Source organism: Adiantum capillus-veneris, chromosome 27, assembly GCF_014529385.1.
Source record: "Adiantum capillus-veneris isolate H3 chromosome 27, ASM1452938v2, whole genome shotgun sequence".
Taxonomy (NCBI): domain Eukaryota; kingdom Viridiplantae; phylum Streptophyta; class Polypodiopsida; order Polypodiales; family Pteridaceae; genus Adiantum; species Adiantum capillus-veneris.
Genome location: NC_140957.1, coordinates 112,830,893 through 112,852,953, shown reverse-complemented (window position 1 = coordinate 112,852,953; position 22,061 = coordinate 112,830,893). Strand labels below are relative to the sequence as shown.

The following is a 22,061-nucleotide window of genomic DNA, read 5'->3' as shown; positions in this document are numbered from 1 at the left end:
CTAAATTTTAGGACTGACCATCTATCCTCATTGGGACCGCATCCAAAAGTGCAATGTGGCCCAACTGTCGGATACTTTTTGTTGGTAGTCCCACCTTGACTTTACGCCTTAATTGAGTTCACTTCCTAGTATCCACCAACTTGCTAAGTGCGACGGGGGGACCTATATGATCTTGCTCTGAGCCTAGACATCCTCTTACCATACGAATTCTAGTGCCGACCACTTCCCATCTGCGGGTGAATCTACCGTTCACATTGGCCATACAATGTCCGACCGTTTGCTACTTCAAAAAGAGGGTCTTAAACAAATAAAATAAACCCCATTGGAAAGAAACCAACAACCAAGGTTAGCAGTTGCCACATCTCTGTGACATGGTTAATAACTGCCACGTCCTCGTGACATCAAGTCTCTTATTTGAAAAGTTTTTGCATACAGGCTCGAGAAGGATAGGTACAAGGCATTGCTAGTAGAAAAGTCAGCCTTGAACTTTGACTTCTTATGGCTAAAAAGTAAGAATATAGATGTAGACAAAGGAAGAAAGAAACTCACCAGGATTGTAGATGAGATTGACATCATATCTTGGTTAGATTTTCTTTTGGACAATTTATATATTACCGTCGGTGACTCTCTTTTGAAGCAAACAATTGGTATCCCTATGGGCACCAATTGTGTTGTTTTTCCTTCTAATTTCTATCTTTTTACTTATGAGTTTGATTTTATGCAACGTCTTGTCCATGCTAACACTCGTCCAATATTTTTGCACAAGTTATGCAATGTAAGGCACTTTGTAGATGATCTTTTTGTTCCTGACGTTCTTTCTTTTCAAGATTTTATGTACTTGAATTCGACTTTGTAGGTGGAGGAATTTATCCTAAGGAGTTTTGTGAACTTAACTGTACCACAAAGGGTGATTGTTGTACCTTTTTAGACCTTAAGATTTTTCAGACTCCCTTGGGATTAAAAGCAGATATCTATGATAAGCGCCTTGAACTAGAATATGCCAATTTAAATATCAATCATATGCCTCACATTTCTTCGAACATTTCTCTTTTAGCTAAGTACGGTGTCATTTGCTCTCAACTATTTAGATTTTCTCGTTTTTGTTCTAGTATTCTGCTTTTGTTGTTCAATCTTGCCATCTTATTTCTTTACTCGTTGAAAAAGGATACTCATTCAAAAGAATCATGAAAAATTGTGGTTCATTTTTGCATCGTAGAAAGTTTATTTTTAATGTTTCTTTTTTTGAAATGTTCAAGATAATCAGTAGTAAATTCAATAGACGTGGGGAGCTAACAAGCCCACTTATTATTTGATTTAGTAACACATTATGTTGTTGTTTTGATCTCTAGCGCTTCTAGTATTTTTACTATAGCTTGACAAATGCTAGCCTTTATCATGGCCGAGTATGCCCATCACCTCTGGAGGGTGATAGAAACTCAGCTCTTTGGTTTTGTAGAGTACGTTCAAAGCATGAATGACCTTATACAAACGTGCACCTACTCTTGGGCACTGACGAGGTGAGTAGGGATGTCATAGCTGTTGTCCAAGCTATGCATGATAAAGGTGATAATCTTATTCTTCCTGTTTGGACAAGTAGCGAAGTTGAGGTCACATATTGTCACATAGCTGTTGTCCAAGCTATGCTTCATAAAGGTGATAATCTTATTCTTCCTATTTGGACAAGCAACGAAGTTTAGGTCACATATTTTAAAGTTTGGATCTTTGCTCTTTGTAGGTTTGTAGTAGTATTCATTTTTCGATTTCGTATTTAGCTTACCCGAGGACTTAAGAATGTGTTCCTTTAGAAGTTGTTGTGTGAAGTTTGATTTCTAGGATTAAGTTTTTATCCTTTTTTGCTTAAAGTTGAGTGCTTGTTTTAAGCCAAGTAAGCTGTGTCAACTTATTTTACGCATGCCTTTTACTAAAAACATGTTTAAGTTAATAATGTTTTGTTTTATCTAGTTTTGTTTTGTAGCAAATAAAGTGATTTAGTTTGTTTTTGTTTTTTCTTTTCTTTTCTTGTGTCTCTTGCTTTTATACTTTTATGAGTGCTTTATCCCCTCTTATAATTCGTGAGTTCAGAGTATTTTGAACTTATGAAGGTATATATATCATCTCAAGATGCTGACCCAGAAAACAAGCATAGTGCTTTAAGATCATAATCATTCCGCCATGTGAAAGGACCAAACACGGTTCCACATTTGATTGTGCTTTCTTTAGTGAGCATTAGATCTCTACCTTTAACTGACTGATCGTCCATTGTCTACATGTTCCAACTCATAAAGTAAAAAGACTTATGCCATCACAAATCATCAAACAGAAAAAAGGAAATTCACAAAGAAAAGCTCATCTTGACCAATTTTCATCAGCAAAAAGCAACACCTAGACTGTATTCCAATAGACCCACGAATACACAAGAAGATGAAGTGGCCACAGGGTTATTCTTCTTTCACGGTTAACTGGCAGTAAACAATTGGTCCCTTGTGTCACTAAGCCAAAAGATTGTAGTGCAGCCTATGGTGACAGTCTGCTGTGCTTTCATGAATTATCCGCAGTAAACAATTGCTCCCTTTTGACAGCAATGAGGGTTGCAGTGCAGCCTATGCTAACAAATCAAGATGCCCCTTAACGTACAGTAATTATCAAGAGCATGGAGACATTGCTTGTAATTCTCCAGGAGACCAATATAATATCATCAGCAATCAAGTTATTTCTTGGGTTGTATGCCTCTTAAAGGTTGTCATTATTTGAAGCCATGATTTAGGTTTTTTGGATGTTTGAAATCATTATTTGATTACTGGAGGTTGCAGGGTTTATACAAAGTGGAGCTTTTAACTGCAAGCATCATGGGCGTGGTTCTTCTATGTTTTAGTGTGGAGGCCTTGCATAACAATGGAGCAACCGCATCTGCCATTTTCTTTGGATTAATACCAAAGCTGAAGGGAGATATGTTGTATATAGCTGCTGCAATTGTTGGTGCGAATATCATACCCTGTAGTTTTTATCTTCATTCAGCATTGGTGCAAGTATGGCCTCTCTCTCTCTCTCTCTCTCTCTCTCTCTCACACACACACACACACACACACACACACACGTCTTAAGATGGTGGTCATGCCATTTGCTGTTGACAATTCAGTCAAGTTCACATTTATGACATAGTTTGTTAACATTATAAATATTTCGTACAGGAGTTACATATTGCAGAGTCACCAGCACTAAGCAAAGGAACATGGTTCATTAATTTTATTGAACTCTAGAGTGTTCATCTTTTTTTAAAGGTTTTTCTCTCTATCAAATGGTTGAATGGATGTATGTGATATTGCACTTAAAAGATGTGTTTATTGGGACGTAAAGAGTGGATGAGAAGGGAATTAGGTCGGGGCTCATCCATACTTGATTTTGTACCCAACATAAAGTACCAGAAGGTGAAGGCCGGTGTGTGTGTGTGTGTGTGGACTACTTAGATACAAAAGAAGAACATGCCAAAAGACAGTTGGCTCTTAACAACAAGGAAGTATTTGCACAATCATTGCTATATTCGAAGCATTTTTGTACAATTTAGTTAGAGCTGTAGATGAACTAGGTTTTCATCTTCAAGGTCGGACTGTAGCAAACTTAAACATCTTCAAGCAAGGATAGGTCTCTCACCTACATGGATATGAACAACAAAACAGATTTTGTTAGCCTTGAATACGTATTTGGTGTCAAAGAGCCAATCAGATGTTATCTATGTCAAAACTTTATTAGATTAACTATAGTCCTACTTAGTTCAAAGTTTAGGAATTTGGAGTAAAATATAATTTTTTTTGTCAGAGCAACATTGAGTAGTAGGTCAAGTACTCTGTGTGTGTGTGTGTGTGTGTGAAAAGTTGGCTTTCAGGTGAGTATATGGGCATTGTGTGGGTGTGAGGGAGTGTGTGAGGTTATGTTCTCATTGTGTTGTTGTGTATGTGGGGTTTGGTGGGTGTTCGCTTGTCTGTTTGGGTGTGCATGCCTACTTTGTTCGTAACTCTGCCTCCCCCGCCGTTTGCTGAGTGCATGTACAACACGCTTGTAGTTGGAGGAGCTGACGTGCATTTGATGCACGTCTTGTGCCCCTCGTTGACACGTCCAATTGGGGGAGGTTGCAAGTGAGGAGCATTATGTAATATTGTATGCAGATACACAGTACAGGGCCTACACTGCCCTTGGGGACAGATACCCCACCCTATTTAAAGAGTCAAGCTTCTTCTGCCAGCTTTAGATTCAACAGATTAGCGCACTCTGGGGAGGTCTATACTTGACATTCAGCAACATAGAGAGCTCTCTTCACAGGCCCAGATGGCACCAAGCAGAGGACATCAGACAAAGATCATCACATTCTCTCAAAGATCCACTTTACCCTTGGTCCCCACACGGCAGGAATCCCTCTACAGAGGGCAGTAACCCACAGTGCGCGGAAGAGACAAAGAGCACCTGATTTTTGGGCACCAGGACTAAAGAGCGAATGGCCCAGCTCAGATCCGATCCAGGCAGGGAGTTGCTGACACCTCTTTCAGTCATGTACACCATATTGCACCCCCGGTATTGTACAGCATGGAGCTAGAGATAGAGCACCATCCTCCAATCATCATGGTCATCCCCCCCCCCCCCCCCCCCTCCCCCCCATCCCACCTCTCCATAAAATCAACTCGTTGTAGATTGAGTCCTAGCTCCAGCTCAGCTTTCCTTTTTGGTTTGACAAAGGATATACCATACATGTACATTGATTTGCCTTGTAGGTTGCGTTCAGCCTTTCGAAAATGTTAATGACACCTTCCTCTCTCTTCCTCCACACACACACACACACACACACACACACACACACACACGTGTGTGTGCACGTATATATATTGCAAATCGATTGCGTGCCCCAAATTGTGCGTATTGTTCACTCTTAGATTCATTGTGTGAATTATACGCATGTTTATTACTGCAGCAATAGTGCTTTTTCTTTGACGTTAACAGGTTGTTCTTCATGCTTGCGTGTGTTCATTTGTTGCCATGTGGAAGTCTTTCAAGGGTCCAGATATATCCACATGGAGAGCTCTCCTTGTGAGGATTCCCTACAGAGATGCTGGGCTTACCAAGTTCCTTTGGTTTTTTGAGACCGAAAGAACTCCAATTAAAGTCTGCTTGACAACTCAGAAAAAAAAGAAAAAAAAGTAAAAAACCACAGAGAAATCTGGAAAATGAGTATTGCGGACAATAATGTTCAACTAGATGCATGTGGGGGTGGCGTCTGTTAGTGGATTGTGTGACAACAATAGTTCCATGCTTTCACTTTAGTGATCGGCTGTATGTTTGTAACGTCTATTTCTTTCCTCTGTATCACTGGTAATTTTGGTTTGTAGTTTCTTAATATTTCAGAGGTTTTCCCACTGCCAGATGTCTTATAGGTGGACCTATTGGTCATATCATCTGCCTTTCCTGCGCTTCTCATTCCTTCTTTTTTCAGGCTGTAATGGGATTCTGAAGCCTTTCTTGTTACCATTTGCCTTTCTCATTTTCGCTCTGTTTTGGCAGGATGAGAAGCAGAAGCAGACAGTAAATTATATGCCAGAAATTCTACTTCGACATAGTATTGTAGATATTGCAACGGGCACATGTGTAACACTCCTCATTAGTCTTTCAGTGTTAAGTGCAGCGGCAGCTGCTTTTCACAACTCTGGCCATGTTGTTATTACCCTTCAAGATGCCCAAGCACTCATGGAGCAGGTGAGCTGATGTTAAAGACTATTCTGCTCATTTAGCATTTTAAAGCCTTATTTGAAATTGACACACCTTACTGAAATTGGCCATTGGTGTCTAATGATTTGATGCACGCATGTGCTCTTGATCATCGATGTGCTTTTAGAGACCAATAGATGGATTTGTGTCGTTATGCTTCGGAAGTATGATAGTTAGTCATTGTCATGTACTTATTGAGAAAACCTGAAGGTTTTTGCTGCTGCGACTTTGGTCATTTTTCACCATTCTGACTTTATCCATGCTATAAAGAATGCGATGATACGAGTTGCGACAATGCTCTGCAACGCACTGGAACGCCCTTTTTTACGATCTTTCACTCCTACAGCATCTAAGGCTCCTCATTTCAAACTTTGAACGGTCATGTTTGAGTTTAGTATGCGGGTCAGTTTTTGTTATGAACCCCTGAATCTATCTTGGGCATAAGAGTACATAAACCCCTTGTAGCCCTGTGATATATGCGACTAGACCGTTTTCAAATCGATGCAGAGAAAACCGGGGAAAGGCAGTGAATGACAAATTGTAGTTTAGTTATCTTCGTGGAGGGGTTCCTGTGTTTTGTTTGCCGGTCGGATGCCTTGTGTAATGTCGTAACGTAACGTTTGCACAGGCTGGATAAAGAGTTGCTTAACATAAATGATTTTAAAGTGGAAATCTAAAACAATTATGGCTTGTAATTTTTGTGTTGTAGATATTAAGGTGCTATTCTCAATTTAAGTCATCTAAACTTGAGTACGGCTGGGAGCTTGTGATAGGTCATTGCTCAAAAAAGCATTATCATGTCTTACTTAACAAATACAATTTTGAAGTAAACAATAACTCAAAGACTAGCTTCTCTTTTTGACTTCCATTTTTCATTCAGAGAGGTGGGTATCAGAAGGCAGAGATATAGGCCTACAAGGGAGGGGTTTTATAGTTGCTCGCTTAATTTTCTGTATTTTCTTGCAGTTTGTATTTTGACTCCTGCTCTTTAAGATCGTTTTCATAATATCTTATGTATTTGTTTACTCAGGTATTAAGCAATTCGGTAGCACCTGCAGCTTTTGGATTTGCCCTCGTGTGCGCTGGCGAGCTTTCAAGTTTTAGTTTGACGGTAGCAGGGAAAGTGGCAACGGAAGGATTTATGGGTTTAAAGGTCCCTTCATCTTATCATCGAGTTTTTACCAGACTGGGGGCGACACTGACAGCCTTATGTTTGTTATGGAGTCTCGGAAGTGAAGGGATGTATCAAGTTTTGATTTTTTCCCAGATTATTCTTGCGTTACAGCTTCCTCTTGTCATAGTCCCTCTTCTGAAGGTCACCTCATCCCAGGAGCTCATGGGGAGCCTGAAAAACTCCTGGGTTTTAGGATCATTTTTGTGGGCATGTACTGGCATACTATATGTAATGAATGTTTGGGTTGCCTTTGATATGCTTTCTGGTGAAAGTGAAGAATATTTAGGATCAGGCAGTTGGAGTTTAATTAGGGACTTGGATAGTACTATGGCAATTTGGGGCGAAGCAAATCGGTCTGCTTATCTCATTGGATTGGTTGGTTTTACAACAGTATTTACATTGGTTTTAATGTGGATGATATCTGCACCAGTTAAGGCAGATGGAATGAAGCTGTCAAGTGGGTCTGGCAGCACCTTTTTGGATACCATCAACAGGCCTCCAGATGTATCTGTTAAAGAGGAGACAACAGAAGGTACATTGAGTCCACCTCCCCATGATGCTTTAGATAGCTACTTACTAGCCAATGAAATCAGTTCCAAGTATCATGAGCCTGTGGTGGATACTGATGTGTCGGGGCCATTTGAACTTGGAATGGAACCTCTGAAGGAAGATTTTGAATTGCCTGGTATTGAGAGCACAGAGGAGGAACACCATGAAAAGCTATATCTGCAGACTCGGAACCAGGTGATAGAAGGAAAGTCCGATGTCGAAGAATTGGATGTGGGAACATGTGCTGCAGGCCTAGAAAGTAAGCTCTGTTTAGAGCCTTTGCAAGAAGTCTTGCAACAGCAGAGACTTTCTGAACCAATCATGTCTACCAATGGTTCTTTGGTTAAATCATCAACTGCAGCAAACTCTTCGTCTACAGAGAATGTAGAGTCTTGGGCAGTACCTCCTACTCAATCAACAATAGCAGTGACTGATACAACTCCTATTGCAAAAGTTCCTTCAGGCAATGTAGCTGAATCTTTGAAGGGGATGCTAGATGATGTTGATCTTGAGCTCTTGGATAACAATGATTTTGATATAGATGCTTGGGAGAGTTTAGATCAAGATGACGCTCTTCAGGATTCCTTATCAGTTTTAGGTAGTAGTGTCAACTCGTTGACATTTGAAGAGCCAGGATCAGGACGAAGTTTTAGTGCAAGGAGTGATGCAAGCGAGGGCAGCTGTGGTGGTAGTGGTAGTGGTAGCTTGTCCAGATTGTCAGGATTAGGCAGATCAGCACGAAAGCAATTTGCTGCTTTGCTTGATGAGTTTTGGGGAAAGCTGTATGACTTGCATGGACAACCGGTTTCACAAGCACACGGGAAATCACGAGGGGCTAGCAACAAGGCCTCACAATTGGACCAACAGCATCCAGTGTCAGGCTTGTCGGCATACAAGGAAGCACTTGGTCCAAACTCTACGTGGTACACTTCCAAGCTTGCACAGAAATCATGGCAAACAAATGCAAAAGGAGACATGGCAGGTCAAAATGATGTGTATTTTCAATCCGCTTATAATGGCCTTATGTCAGACTCCTATGGTGGCAACGACCCTTTCCTTCGAAAGCATCCGTCTCCTCTTGATCTGAGTGAGAAGCGATATTCAAGCTTGAGGTATCCATCATTTAGGGATAGCTTTGATAACCAGCCTGCCACTATTCATGGATATAACAGGGCTTCATATACAGGAAGGAATGGGAGTTTCTCGACAGGTGTGGATGCCAATGCTTTTCTTTTAGAAAGGCAGCGGCAATTGATCTCACAGCGGTCTATAGATGATCAAGCCAGTCCTTTATACAGGAATCCAACATTGAATCGTTCTGAGCTAGAGAATGGGATGTCTACTAGCTCAATTCAATCATATTTGTCATCACCATATGCGAAACAGTCTATGGACAGGCAGTTCGAAAACCTTTCCCTTGCAAACAGGACTTTTGCTGCACAGACGGATCAGTATGATCCATATGCACGGTCTCAGTGGGCATCATACACAGGGCGTGATTCTGCTGCTTGGGATCCTCTTGTTTCAAGAGCTACTGGGGAATTACATATAGCTCAGTATGATCAGGTAGCTTTGCAAAAAGAGAGAGACTCATTGAATTCCTTGTTTGTGCAACATCAAACTGGAGAAAAGGGTTACCTTGGACCTAGTTCAAGCAACAATAGAAATTTCAAGAGCCAGATTGAGAGAGGTCTGTTGCCTTTTGATGACATTTCTCCATCTCAAGCCTGCAAAGATGCCTTTTCCATCCAAACAGCCTCACATAACCAGTCTCTATGGGCTACTCAACCATTTGAGCAGCTGTTTGGCTCAGCTCATGCTCCGATTGGGAGTGGCAGGGCAACAACTCGAACTACAGTGAGCAAAGGTTTGGGCCAGAATGGAACACACTGGTCTCCCTCCCCCAGAAATGCACAAACACCTACGGGAAATGACCACGAGATTGAAGTTTTGAATATGTTACGCTTCTGCATACGTAAATTGCTGAAGCTAGATGGATCAGAATGGCTTTTTCGGCTTGAGAGTGGCTCAGATGAAGACCTGATTGCCACAGTGTCAACCAGGGAAAATGTTCTAGTTGAGGCTGATATGAGGGAGCTACACAAGCTTCACATGGGCAGCGATCCACTGTGGGCTACTAACTCACAACGACCCAGCAGCAATAGTGATTTGGCCTCTTTGACACTTGGCTCCTCGGGAGTACCGCATTGTGGTGAGGGCTGTGTATGGAGTATAGATCTTCTGACCAGCTTTGGTGTTTGGTGTATTCATAGAGTCTTGGAACTCGCACTGATGGAGAGTAGACCAGAGCTTTGGGGGAAATACACGTATGTGCTAAATCGCCTTCAGGTAATTTATCAATTACACTACAGACTCCACAGCACTTTCTCTGCTCTTATTTTTTGCTCTGTTTGTATGGATGCTGCCCTGATAACAGTAAAAGTTTCTGGGCAGTTTGGTTTTTTAGGGGAGTTCCTGCTTGTATGTGGTGCTGCTTTCTACAGCCCTCCCATTGTTGTATCAATCCATTGTGTCTCTCTGCATGCTTGCCTTGATGGTCATCTCAGATTGACAAGATCTTGCTTGTGCATGTTGTGCCCACTTCTTTCCAGCTAGTTGTCCATGGCGCTATATACTTGGACCAATTTATCTAAAATTTGACCACATTTATAAAAAATATATTGATTTTTTTAGAAGCTGTTCTCTCAGTTTTTCCATAGAAAGGCTTCATTTCCAGTAGCGGCTTACACTTTACATGAAGTCTTTTGGTTGACTTTTTTTGTAGAAGTGACTTCATTGTTGCAAATGAAACAGCTTCATGCCTTTCCAATTTGTCATAAAAAAATCAAAGGTTCATGTTCAGATGATTTTTGTCAAGCCTGTGCCTTGCATATTAACCTTGTAAAATCTTACATTTGTTCTTTGGATACTGATTGTAAGGGCATGTTTTACTAATGATATACTGAAGGGAGATGTTCATGTGGTGGTTTATTGCTTTTGTTAGGGTGTCTTGGATGCAGCCTTTTCAAAGCCACGAGTGGTACCAATCTCATGCATCTGTGTGATATCTGAAACTTCCTCTGAGGGACAAGGAAGAGGTTTGATCAAGCAGGGAAGCCTGAAGGATGGTGGGATGGGAGATGTTTTAAGCCGAACTCTTTCAGGTGGTTTTCCTGGAAACTCATATCAAGGTTATGCACAGTCTTGGCCCTGGGGACGCAATTCAAGCACATGCAGAGGAAAGGGTGCAAGCTCTTCAATTTTCTTGGATATCATTAAGGATGTAGAAACAGCAATAGGAACTCGCAAGGGCAGGACTGGCACTGCTGCAGGGGACGTGGCATTTCCCAAAGGGAAAGAGAATTTGGCGTCAGTCTTGAAGCGGTATAAACGCCGTTTAGGCAACAAAAGCCCTGGAACACCTTCAAACAGTAGTAGCAATAATTCTGGTAACCGAAGAGCACCGGTGTCAAGCCCTTCAATTTTTGGTTAAGACTCTCAGGTTGTGGGTTATGCATACTCGGGATCCTTTTTGCTGATGAGATCTCACAGGCATGCTGGCAGTTTTCAAACCTCACATCTGCCAATACGGGTTTTATCGTGAAAGAATGTCATCACAAAATATGTTTGTGCATGAAAACATTCAAGGCTACCTTGCCCACAATGTCATGTTTGTCTGCATACAAGAAGCCTCGGGACCAAGAGCTTAGCAGCAAATGGCGACAATGATGGTGGCATTGCTCTGCAGAATGGTGATGTTGCTGCCTAGTTGTAGAGCCAGCATAGACCATCAATTTTCATTGGTGGCCCACATGCAAGTAACTCGGCCACTTCAAACGTCATGGAGGGAGTCTTTATATGTGGGATCATGTCCCTTGGAGGTCCAGAGATCGTGACAGGAGCAGCAATGGGGCCAAGTCAGAAATTCTGTGAAGTGGATGGGCAATGTATTGATAGAAGTTCCGTATTAGGGCTTGTTTGGAGTGATCTCAAGAATCGTGCAATCCTTCCCCTGATCTGTACATCTGTCAACATTCTTGAGCTTGTGATATGGAAAAGTGAAAATAAAAAGTGTGCAAGGTTACTCGTTATCTTGGTTTTGCTTGGAAGGAATATTTGCTTGAAAACATCTACATCATTCTTTAATGGGTCTGATGTGGGTGAATTCTCCTCTTGTTTAAAATGCATTAGCAGAGCAGAAATATGAAACCTGTGAACCCTTTGCTTTGTTGGACTAAGGTGAGGCCTCACTTACAAGTGAGTCGAAAGACGTTGTTAGAGCTAGTGGGTGGTTTTGTTGCAGCTCTAACTCTAATGGATGTGGAACCACATGCTTAGGGGAGTACAACCATGAAATGCGAAGGACTAGCCATCTCCATCCGGTGCAAACCTCGGGGTTTAGTATGGCATGCATAGAAGAGTCCTGCAGCATAGCAACAGGGTCGGAGAAGGCCCGCTCTCTCACCGTGCCCATGTTGTATTTGGCTCCACTGGATGGTCCTAAAACCCTTTCTTTGGGCTCGGTATCGTGGTGCTCGGGGGTGTTTACGGGGTCAAACAATTTCTGCATGCGAAAATATGGTCCATGTGAATGTTAGTGAGTGGAACTGCGGCAGCGCTTTCAGAAAAGTCCGTGAGCTGTGATTGTCACCCTCCATTGGTGTTTGTGGGTGACTATGGGGAGTCTGTGTGTGTCTGAATTTCCAGTTAGAATTGATTGAGCTGTCTGCTCACTTGACTCCAAGAGGCTGCCATGCAAAAAGGGTCGTATATCCGCCCTGTGTGCTCTCATATGCTGGACATCTCTGTACGTACTCTCCACCACATACCTTGCATGTCCTCTAGTCTGTATGCTGCCTGTCCAACCACAATCTGGCCATATGAAGCCATCCACTCTATGCTGCCTGTCCAACCTCAATCTGGCCTTATGAAGCCATCCACTCGCTTAGTGATAAAAGTGTGGAGAGAGATGAAATGGTATATTAAACGTCTAGAAACGGCCAAAACGACCTATGAGATCCATGGTAAGTACTCTAACCAGGCATCTTCCACGCTCGTTGTAGTCAATTGTGTCTGGATCTTTCGAGCTTAAGGGCTCGGTCAATCAATGTATCTGAAGTGCCAGTGGACTCTAAAACGTGATGGGTGGCCACCTCTTGTTGCATAGTAGCTAGTCTAAAGAAGTCAATGATAAGTCTCTGTGAAAATCTCTCTGCTTGATCCTTGCACTAGACCCTCTTTGTGTCTACGCAGCTCTTAAAGATACAAACCAAGGCATCTCTGATCCTAGACAATGGTCCAAAGCCCTCTCTGGAAAGGCTATGAAAATGATCAGTTCACCGGACAATGGCATACATAATGCATCTATGTCTTTGGTTCCATATGACAGAAGCGACATGTCCTAGCCTTCGTTGGCACTCCTTTGAATCTACCAGACTCAATTTCTAGCTAATATGAAGATCTGCGCATCTGACCAATACCACATTATATCCCATGTACATATATGTGTCCATGTAGCTAGGTCTAGTCACAAACCCATCCTTCGTAAGGTGGAGAAGATTCTCTCTATAGAAAGTCGTGTTTGTGCCCAACTCATGTGTCAGTTGTATCCATGTTTGTGTGAGGGACAAGGAGGGTGCATCCAATGAGTACTGGAAGGGGGGAAGTCTGTCCATACTAAACCATGCAACTATAACCAAGATGTCACCTATGCATACCAACAAGATATATCTCCTTGTAATGCTAGTTGATGGCAGGAGTCCAAGGATAGTTGAACATGTGTCTTTAGGGAGGTCCTAGATACTATGTATAAAGGAGATTGCTCTAGTAAGTGTCTCTACCACCAATGGGAAGGCAACCAACTATGTGCGGATGATCTCATGTGGTACGGAAGGTTTGGGGCTTCCATACATCTTCATCCTTCAGTGCTACGGGATACAAAAGGCCTCCATGTCTGCACTCCATAAAGCATGGATGAGGTCACCAAAGTATCATGGATTTTGTATACTCCAAGTCTTAGTGGAGGGTGATGATTGGGGGTGAGGAGTGCTCATGAAAGAGTCTCCATTACTCACCTGAGCCCTGTCTCAAAAATAGTTGGTACAAGTCCTTCTCTAGCTGAGCAAGGTAGGCCCACTTCTTTCATTGCACTAAGCGCCAATAGGGACGTCATTTTTTGGCGAGCATTTTTTGAAATCTGACAAGCAGATTCCAAGAAGATTATTTCTCCCTTCTCAACTTTGTTCTCTCTCTCTCTCTCTCTCTCTCTCTCTCTCTCTCAGATATGTGTGCTTTGACGATAGTTGTATGTTTTTAAAAAAGTGATAAATGGTTCCATCACTATACCACCCAAGCTTCTTCTTCTCCATCATCATCTTCCTCTCTCTCTCTCTCTCTCTCTCTCCCTCTCTCTATCAAACATTTATAATTTATAACTCTCTCTCTATCACTATCCTTTCACTCATACATGTGACTTGTCTTCTCAAATGTTTATTGGGCAACAAGTTAAATCACCAACGTTACAAGTGTCCTCTTATTTTGTCACACTTGTGAGTACTCGTACACGTGCAACAAATCAATTTCAACGGTTTACACTCCATAATAATTGTTGAAATTAGGGTTGCAAGGAAACACACATATCTTGGAGAAGACGAAGGAAGCATAAGGCACACAATAGAGAGTGTGTTACTTAGTGTGCAATGGAAAGATAGATAGCCCTAGAGTGATGGGCATTGCATAGATAGCTCTAAAGTGATGGGCGTATATGCAATGCACACTAAGTAACACACTCTCTATTGTGTGCCTTGATCTTCCTTCGTCTTCTCCAAGCTGTGTGCGTTTCCTTGCAACCCTAATTCCAACAATTGGTATCAGAGCAGGTTGTGTCCTCTCGGGCTCAATTGCCAGCTGCTCCAGCACACGCCTACTCACTTTCTTCGATTTCAGTGAGGTTTGACGAGTGTTCGTAGGTCGACAAAAATTTCGAGTAAGCTCGTAGAGCTTGGTCTGCTGAGATTTCTGATTCAGACTCATTTCGGCCTCTGTTTCTAATACAGACAGTACTGCACAAGCTATTTCGTCATTTTGTGCAAAATTTATGTCAGTGCCATTTTTAGTATAACAGGTGCCTTACAGTCTTCTACGATTTGTGCTGTATAGCACGTGTTGTTCTCGCTTCGTTTCTCCTCTTTTCGGGAATTTTTCACATCAGGTGCAGCATTTACCATGGCTGACAACACAGATGTGTTCAAGATGTTTGCTGTTGAAGACAGGTTGGATGGGGACAATTATCTTATGTGGGCTTATATGATGCAACACGTTCTTGTGTCAAAGGGCGTCTGAAATATTGTCCAGGGCATTGATGTACGTCTTGGTTTTGAGGATGTAGTCGATGTTGAGGATGTTGCAGGTCTTGCTGCAAGAATTGCTGCTATTAGAGTTGTTTTGACTACTGCAAAACAATCTCGTTGGGATGTAAAGGATGTGCAAGCTCATGCATTGATTGCGTTGTCTGTGAAGCGCACCATTGTTCCTCACATTCATTCAACAAAATCTGCAAAACACGCCTGGGATATTTTGGATGGTCCTTATGCAAATTGCAATGAGGCTAAAATTGCTTTGCTGCGTAAAGAGCTGGAATCGAAGATTATGCATGAGAAAGATGATATGGACACTTTCCTTGCTGGTATCAAGGATATCAATGAGCAACTTATTTCTGCAGGTGAAGTCCTTTCAGACGGTTCCCTTATGCAGACTGTTCTTGATGCCTTACCAGATTGTTACCAGACTTTTGCTATTACTTGGAGACTTATAACCCAAGGAAATCTTGAAGTTGTCAAGTTTGATGCAGTATGCACATTGTTGTTGCAAGAGTCACTTTTCAGAAAAAACAGGACTAGGCAGCATGCAGTTGAACATGCTTTTATTGCTTCTCAAAGAAAGGGTGGTAACAACAATGCAGCCACTGCTTATGGTTCTGCTGCGAGTGGCAAAACTTCTGTTCCTTATGCTTCTGCTGGCAACAATTCGTCTAGAAATTCTGGTGATAAGGGCAAAAAGAAGATGCGTTGCCATTATTGTAAAGCTAATGATCACTTGATCAAGCAGTGTCCTAAGTTGAAGGCAAAAGAGGCTAAGAAGAAAGAGGGTGGTTCCACTACAAATGCAGCTAGTGTTGAGTCTTTTGTCAAAGGAGACTGTGTTGTTGATGTTGATGCAGAATGGGCTTTTAGTGCAGAGTGCACTTACAATCCTGTTGTTCATGATGCATGCATGTCAGTTGCTGCAGATTCACATGTGTGGTATTTCGACAATGGTGCACAAAGCACATTACCTCACATCGTGAATTGTTCACCTCTCTTGAGTCCGTCCCTCATGGGAGTTCAGTCACTTTTGCCAACAATGCCTCTTATCCGGTTCCAGGAGTTGGAAAGAAGGTGCTTACTGTTGCAAATAGCAGTTCTTTCACACTTGTTGATGCACTTTATGTACCTGGGATCAAGAAGAATCTTTTTTCTGTATCTGCACTTGCTAGACTTGGACTTGTAGTCAAATTTGTGGATGACAGATGTACAGTTCATGATCTCAATTTTGGTGATGAAATTGTTATATCTGAGCTTTTGGACCGTGGGCTGTATAAGCTCACTTTGTATGACAAGTGTGGACAAAATTTTACAAATGCAGTTGCTGATTCAAGGGCTATTTCATATGCAAAACTTTAGCATGCATGTTTTGGGCATCTGAATTTTGCCAGTTTGCTGCGTTTGCAAAAATCTGATATGGTTGCTTCTTTGTCGCCTCTTGAAGCACCTGTCAAACATGTTTGTGAAGGTTATATTTTGGGTAAAATGCAGCGTTAGGATAAAATACAGGTTGTATCATCCACAAACAAAGGATGGTTTAGTTAGGGCCACATACAGGTTGCGGCTTGTGCATAGTGATGTTTGTGGGCCCATGCAAACTCCGTCCTTGGGCAATTACCTGTACTTCATGACTTTGATTGATGATTACTCCAGGCATGCATGGGTATTTCCGCTTAAAGCTAAGTCCGAAGTTTTTATGTGCTTCAAACAATTTTTGGCTATGGTTAAAAATGTCTCAAAATGTATTATGGGCACCCTCCGTTCCGATCAAGGGGGGGAGTATATGTATCATGCATTTAATGCATTTCTGGCTAGTCGTGGGATAAAACACCAATGTACAGTGTCTTATACACTTGAGAAAAATGGTGTTGTTCAGAGGAAAAACAGGTCACTTATGGAAATGGCACGATGTATGGTCAAAAGTCAAGCTTTGCCTCATTCTTTTTGGCTTGAGGCCATCATGTGTGCCACTTATGTACTTAACAGGTGTCCTACAAAAACTTTGCAGTCTATTACTCCATATGAAGCATGGCATGATAGAAAGCCTTCTATTGAGCACATGCATGTTTTTGGCTGTTTGGCATATGCTTTGGTGCCACAAACACAGCGCATAAAACTGAATGATAAGGCTATCAAATGTATTTTTGTTGATTATAGTGCTGAAAGCAAAGGTTACAGGTTGTATCATCCGCAAACAAAGCGTATTCTGGTTTCACGAGATGTAGTGTTTGTGGAAGATTCTGTTCAGCCCTTACTATCATGTATAGAGACAGTAATGTACGCTCACAAGACATTTACGACACTTTGTTGCCTCTTTTCAGTGGTGGAAGTTTGAATGTAAATTCCAATGAGGCAAATGTACAACCTATGGGGTTTTTTGAAAATGTTACAAATCAACCTATTACTGATGCAGATGTACATGATGTACTTGATGAGGAAAGGGCTGAAAATGAGCAGGCTAGAGGTATGCCAAAATGGCTGGTGCATATATTGTGTGACACTAAATTGGATGCACTTTTGTCTAGTCATACTCGTTTAAGCTCTCACCATGCATCTTATGCATCAGATTGTTATGCTTTGGCTGTGTCTAGCTTACATGACGTTGAGGAACCTCTGTCTTTTGATGAAGCACAAAATTCAAAAAATTGAATGGTTGCCTTGCAATCAGAATACGATGCACTTATAGAAAATGATACATGGACTTTATGTGATTTGCCTCCTGGCAAAAAGTCCATTGATACAAAGTGGATTTACAAGTTGAAACACAATCCGGATGGTGAGATCAATCGCCATAAGGCTCAACTTGTTACTTGGTGATCCAAAGGCCCTTTTTTCAGTACATTGCCTCTTTGGGGGCCACATGATTATAACAAATATGCATTGAAGAAAACAATGATTGGATACACAAGCTTTGGTCAATTACCTGCGGGTGGACTTGTTATTGTTTGGAACATAAAAGATTCTAGTTCAAAGAGAGAGAGAGAGAGAGAGAGAGAGAGAGAGAGAGAGAGAGAGAGTAGGCTAAGACACGGCCCCTACTGCCTTCTCATCCTCTGATCTATTCTCAGTTCATCTCTTCTGCTAATGGTACTTGCTGTCCGATAATAAGATTGATAAATCATCCACGCACTCGATCAGGAACTCCAGGTTCTTTTATGTGAAACGATTTGTGGATAGCACCAGTCTATCAAAGTCTGATTGAGTAGCTTTGTCATGATAGCACTAAGTAGAGAATAATAATATATCTTTATGGGAATCTCTTGAAAGATGTCCTGACAGGTAAGATTATGCTCTCTTAGCTTCTCTTTGTGAAATTTTGATTACGAAAGAGGTCCATAAAAGGGTAGGTGAGCTTTAGTGCATTGAGAGCTAGAACACCTTGCCCTGATCTCTCAGGCTCATAAATGATACAAACACAGCGCTTGATATTTTCCTGATAGTTCAAACAAGTTTCAATAAGCTCAGTACCCATATAGGTAGATTGATACCAACCCACTGTGTTTTTACCAACATTGACTTCTCTCAAACAACGCATCATTTCGACTTGATAATCTGTATCATCTGCCTCAATATCTTCTTCCTCTTATCCATCTCAGCTCGGAAAAGAAAAATTAGTTTGTAACCTCCAAACACTGCCAATATCTACACCCAAAAATGGACTTGTTACAAGAGCTGGCATAAAATCTTTGCAATGCTTTATGATTTCAATACCACCAATCCATCAATGTACACAACTCAAAGAGGGGTTATGACCTCCTCATATACAGTAATTTGAGTGAATTAGGACAAGGGAGCTTTCTCTTCCATCACTATGTTGCGTATGTCACACAAAGGGAAGGCGATTGTCGAGAAGCCGAGGTGCGGCAAATTTGTAGACAATTGGCAAGTATGCTAGCTCGACAGGTTGACGGGTTGACAAATACAAGCAAAATAGTGGGAGCCCTCTTCAATGATAGCTGTTTTTCAGCAGCAACGTTTTTTTCAGCGAGTTTCTTTTTAGCAACATTCTTATCAGGCTTAGCTGTTGAGCATGCAATAAAATTAGATATGTTTCTCTTTAAGCTTAATCAATATGCTACATGCCTGCATGTATCCTAATGCATGTTTTTTTTTTGGCAAGGAGAACATATGTTCACAGCACGGGACGTTTCGATTGCACAAGCGTAACTGCAAACTGGACTACACTGCAAGGTTCGTTATCTCCATCCAACTCCCGATGACTATGCGTTTGCTTGGCGCAACACATAACCCCTACGGAGTAGGGCACGGCTTCTGTTTCTTGTAATTTTTGGAGAGACCACAGTGCCAACTCTCCATATGGCACTTCTGCATGACGTGCACTTTATTCTTAGCATTTTCAATTTATGGTGCTTCATTGCAAGATGAAATGTTTAACTATTCACATTCCTTTTTTGTAGCTTGAGTCAAAGATTGGCGTGTAGCTTGGATAGTTGAAAAACATTTGTACAAAATTTCAGGTCAATAAATCACTTCATTTCAAATTGCAATCCATTGATGCTTTACCCATTTGCTTGTTTTAGAATTTTTCACATTGCTTCCTTCAGTTTGCTTTACCTGCATGATGCTTTCAAAACCATACACTTGATGTCCATCAACATCTGTACATGTTAATTATACACACAACTCTTTGTGGTAGCTAGGCATTACATAATACCATTTTTTACATGTAATGTATTAAAGAATTAAATGCATAAGTAGTGAATACATGTAGTGTGTTGCAGTAGTAAATGCATATTGTACATCTTTACATTAGACCTAAATAATTGATAACATACTATATATGTCCTCGTTTCTCCCATAGTAGGTCAGTATGAAGTTCTCAAGGCCTACAAGGTTACAGTCCAAGCATCAAGAAGCTAGGAAGAACTACAACCAAGTTGAAAGTAGCTCACTGTCCATATGCTAAGTCAATTATTTCACTATATAAAGATTGGATCATGCAATGTGACATCCTTTCTCACAATCTAGAAATGTGTCTCTCTTGCGTGGCGGCAAATCTCACATACAACGACAAACAAGGTTGTGAGACAAATGAAATAGACAGTCTTGCTGCACTCACTTCAATATTATTGATGGGTGCTTTGGAACATGCATAAGTCAAATACTCATGGGTGGCTTGTACTTCTTGTAAAACAACTAATTTTCTATCAAAGATATATTGTCATACATGCACCTAACTACATACATCGTATTCTCTCTGCTCGACAACTACATACACAGTTGCTTAGCATTATAGACGTATCGATCAGTGTGATAAAAACTACAAATGCAATAGCAAGAGGATTACCAGAGCGGAGATCATTGCTAGACAATCCACTGATATCTTGGTCAAGTGATGCTAGTCTACACTCTACAATTCATGAACTATTCACCTCAATCATTTCAGATGTCCTAGCTTTCAACATCAAGAACAATCCCATATTGCAGAGATATAAATGCACGACCAAACAACCCCACAAAAGAATAGGATTGGGCATATTGTCTGAAGAGGTTCTAAAGATGTTATATAGCTAGGTCCACCAAGCAAGACTAGTTGCAAAGGGTTATGCACATCAAAAAGGCATAGATTATGAAGAGACTTTTTCTCCCACTTGTTGTATGACTATTGTGTGTTTTCTATGTGCATTGGCAGCTCATTTTGGTTGGGATGTACATCAATCAGACATTGTTACTGCTTTCTTGAATGGTGACATATTTGAGGAAGTTTATGTAACACAGCCTCACGATTTTTTCAAGAAAGGACAAGAGGACAAAGTGTGTAGATGTAAGAAGTCTTTATATGGGTTGAAGCAATCTCCTCGTGCTTGGTATGAGAAAGCCAACACTCATTTGGTCAAACAATGCTTTCGTAACAGTCCAATAGAAAGCACATTGTATGTAAAGCGTGAGGGTGATGTACTTCTCATTGTGGTTCTTTATGTAGATCATTTGCTGATCATTGGACCAAATGAGAGACATATTGTTGAATTTAAGGCTGATTTGAATGCTACTTTTGGGGCGAACTACTTTCTCACGTTCATAGATGATTCTACCGGAAAGGTGTGGGTGTATCTCCTTAAGCGTAAGGAAGAAGTTTTTTCGACATTCCAAAAATTCCTCACCATGGTTGAGAATCAATCAGGAACAAAGCTCAAAGCTTTTCGCATGGACAATGGTGGAGAATACGTCTCCACAGAGTTCAAGGATTTTTGCAATAGAAGAGGCATTCGGCGGCAGTTTACTGCTCCATACACACCTGCACAAAATGGGATAGCTGAAAGAATGAATCGTACAATTCAAGAGCGATTTGTCTCTATGATGTCTATGGCGAAGCTTACTCCAGAGTTTTCGGGGGAAGCTGTTCTGACAGCAGTGCACATCATCAAGAGGTCACCTAGTTCTCCTTCGAATTTCAAAATTCCAGAGGAATTATGGACTAGCAAAAGGCCCAGCTATGAGCATCTATGTGTATTTGGATGCGAGGCATATGCACATGTGCCCAAAGAACTTCGTCGAAAGTTAGATCCTAGATCACACAAATGCATCTTTATTGGCTATGGTGCAAACGGAGAGATGGGATATCGTCTCTGGCACCCAGAATCAAACAAAGTCATTCGTAGCTCACATGTGATTTTCAATGAATAAAAAATGCACAAGAAGCCCATCAAAGATGTAGAGTACAGACGTGTTCGTTTTGAGGATGTAGCCTCCGAACCAACTCATTTCAGTAGTGTTGCACCCACTCCTCAAGTGCAAGATGCTACTATTGCTCCAGAAAGAGCGGAGTCCAGCAGTCAGGCACTGAGACGCTCTGAAAGAGTATCACGTGCACCCGAGAAGTTTGAGCCGGGTATACACCACATTTTGGTCACTGACAGTGGAGAGCCAACCTGCTACAAAGAAGCTATACAAATGGAGGATATAATTAAGTGGGAGCAGGCTATGCAATCAGAATACAATTCGATTTTGGCTAATGAGACATGGGATTTGGTTGAATTACCAAAAGGCAAAAATGCTTTACCTTGCAAGTGGGTATACAAGAAGAAGTATACAGCGGAAGATCTCGAGCCTAAATACAAGGCTTGTCTAGTTGCCAAGGGTTTCAAGCAGCAAAAAGGTGTGGATTTTGATGAGATTTTCTCTCCAGTAGTCAAGATGACTACACTTCACACCATGCTTGGCTTGGTTGCTATCCAGGACATGGAACTTGTCCAAATGGATGTGAACAC

The 22,061-nt window shown here is 41.4% G+C and overlaps 1 protein-coding gene and 1 pseudogene across 2 annotated transcripts in view; one reads left to right on the top strand and one right to left on the bottom strand.

Annotated features, from left to right (window-relative positions):
• The window catches only part of EIN2 (NRAMP metal ion transporter family protein), a 60,720-nt gene extending 49,405 nt beyond the window's left edge, over positions 1–11,315 (top strand). Inside the window, exons 4-7 of one of the 2 annotated variants that reach the window (XM_086503284.1) lie at positions 2,811–3,026; positions 5,545–5,736; positions 6,779–9,820; positions 10,476–11,315. In XM_086503284.1, the coding sequence (XP_086359410.1) occupies positions 2,811–3,026; positions 5,545–5,736; positions 6,779–9,820; positions 10,476–10,964 (3,939 nt within the window). In that variant the 3' untranslated portion in view covers positions 10,965–11,315. Of the gene's footprint in view, positions 1–2,803; positions 3,027–5,544; positions 5,737–6,778; positions 9,821–10,475 lie in introns of both variants that reach the window. The other variant, XM_086503285.1, reaches the window with a different exon arrangement.
• A 6,598-nt stretch (positions 11,316–17,913) lies between these two features.
• On the bottom strand, positions 17,914–18,921 carry LOC147422590 (eukaryotic translation initiation factor 3 subunit H pseudogene; annotated as a pseudogene).
• Between the last annotated feature and the right edge of the window lie 3,140 nt (positions 18,922–22,061).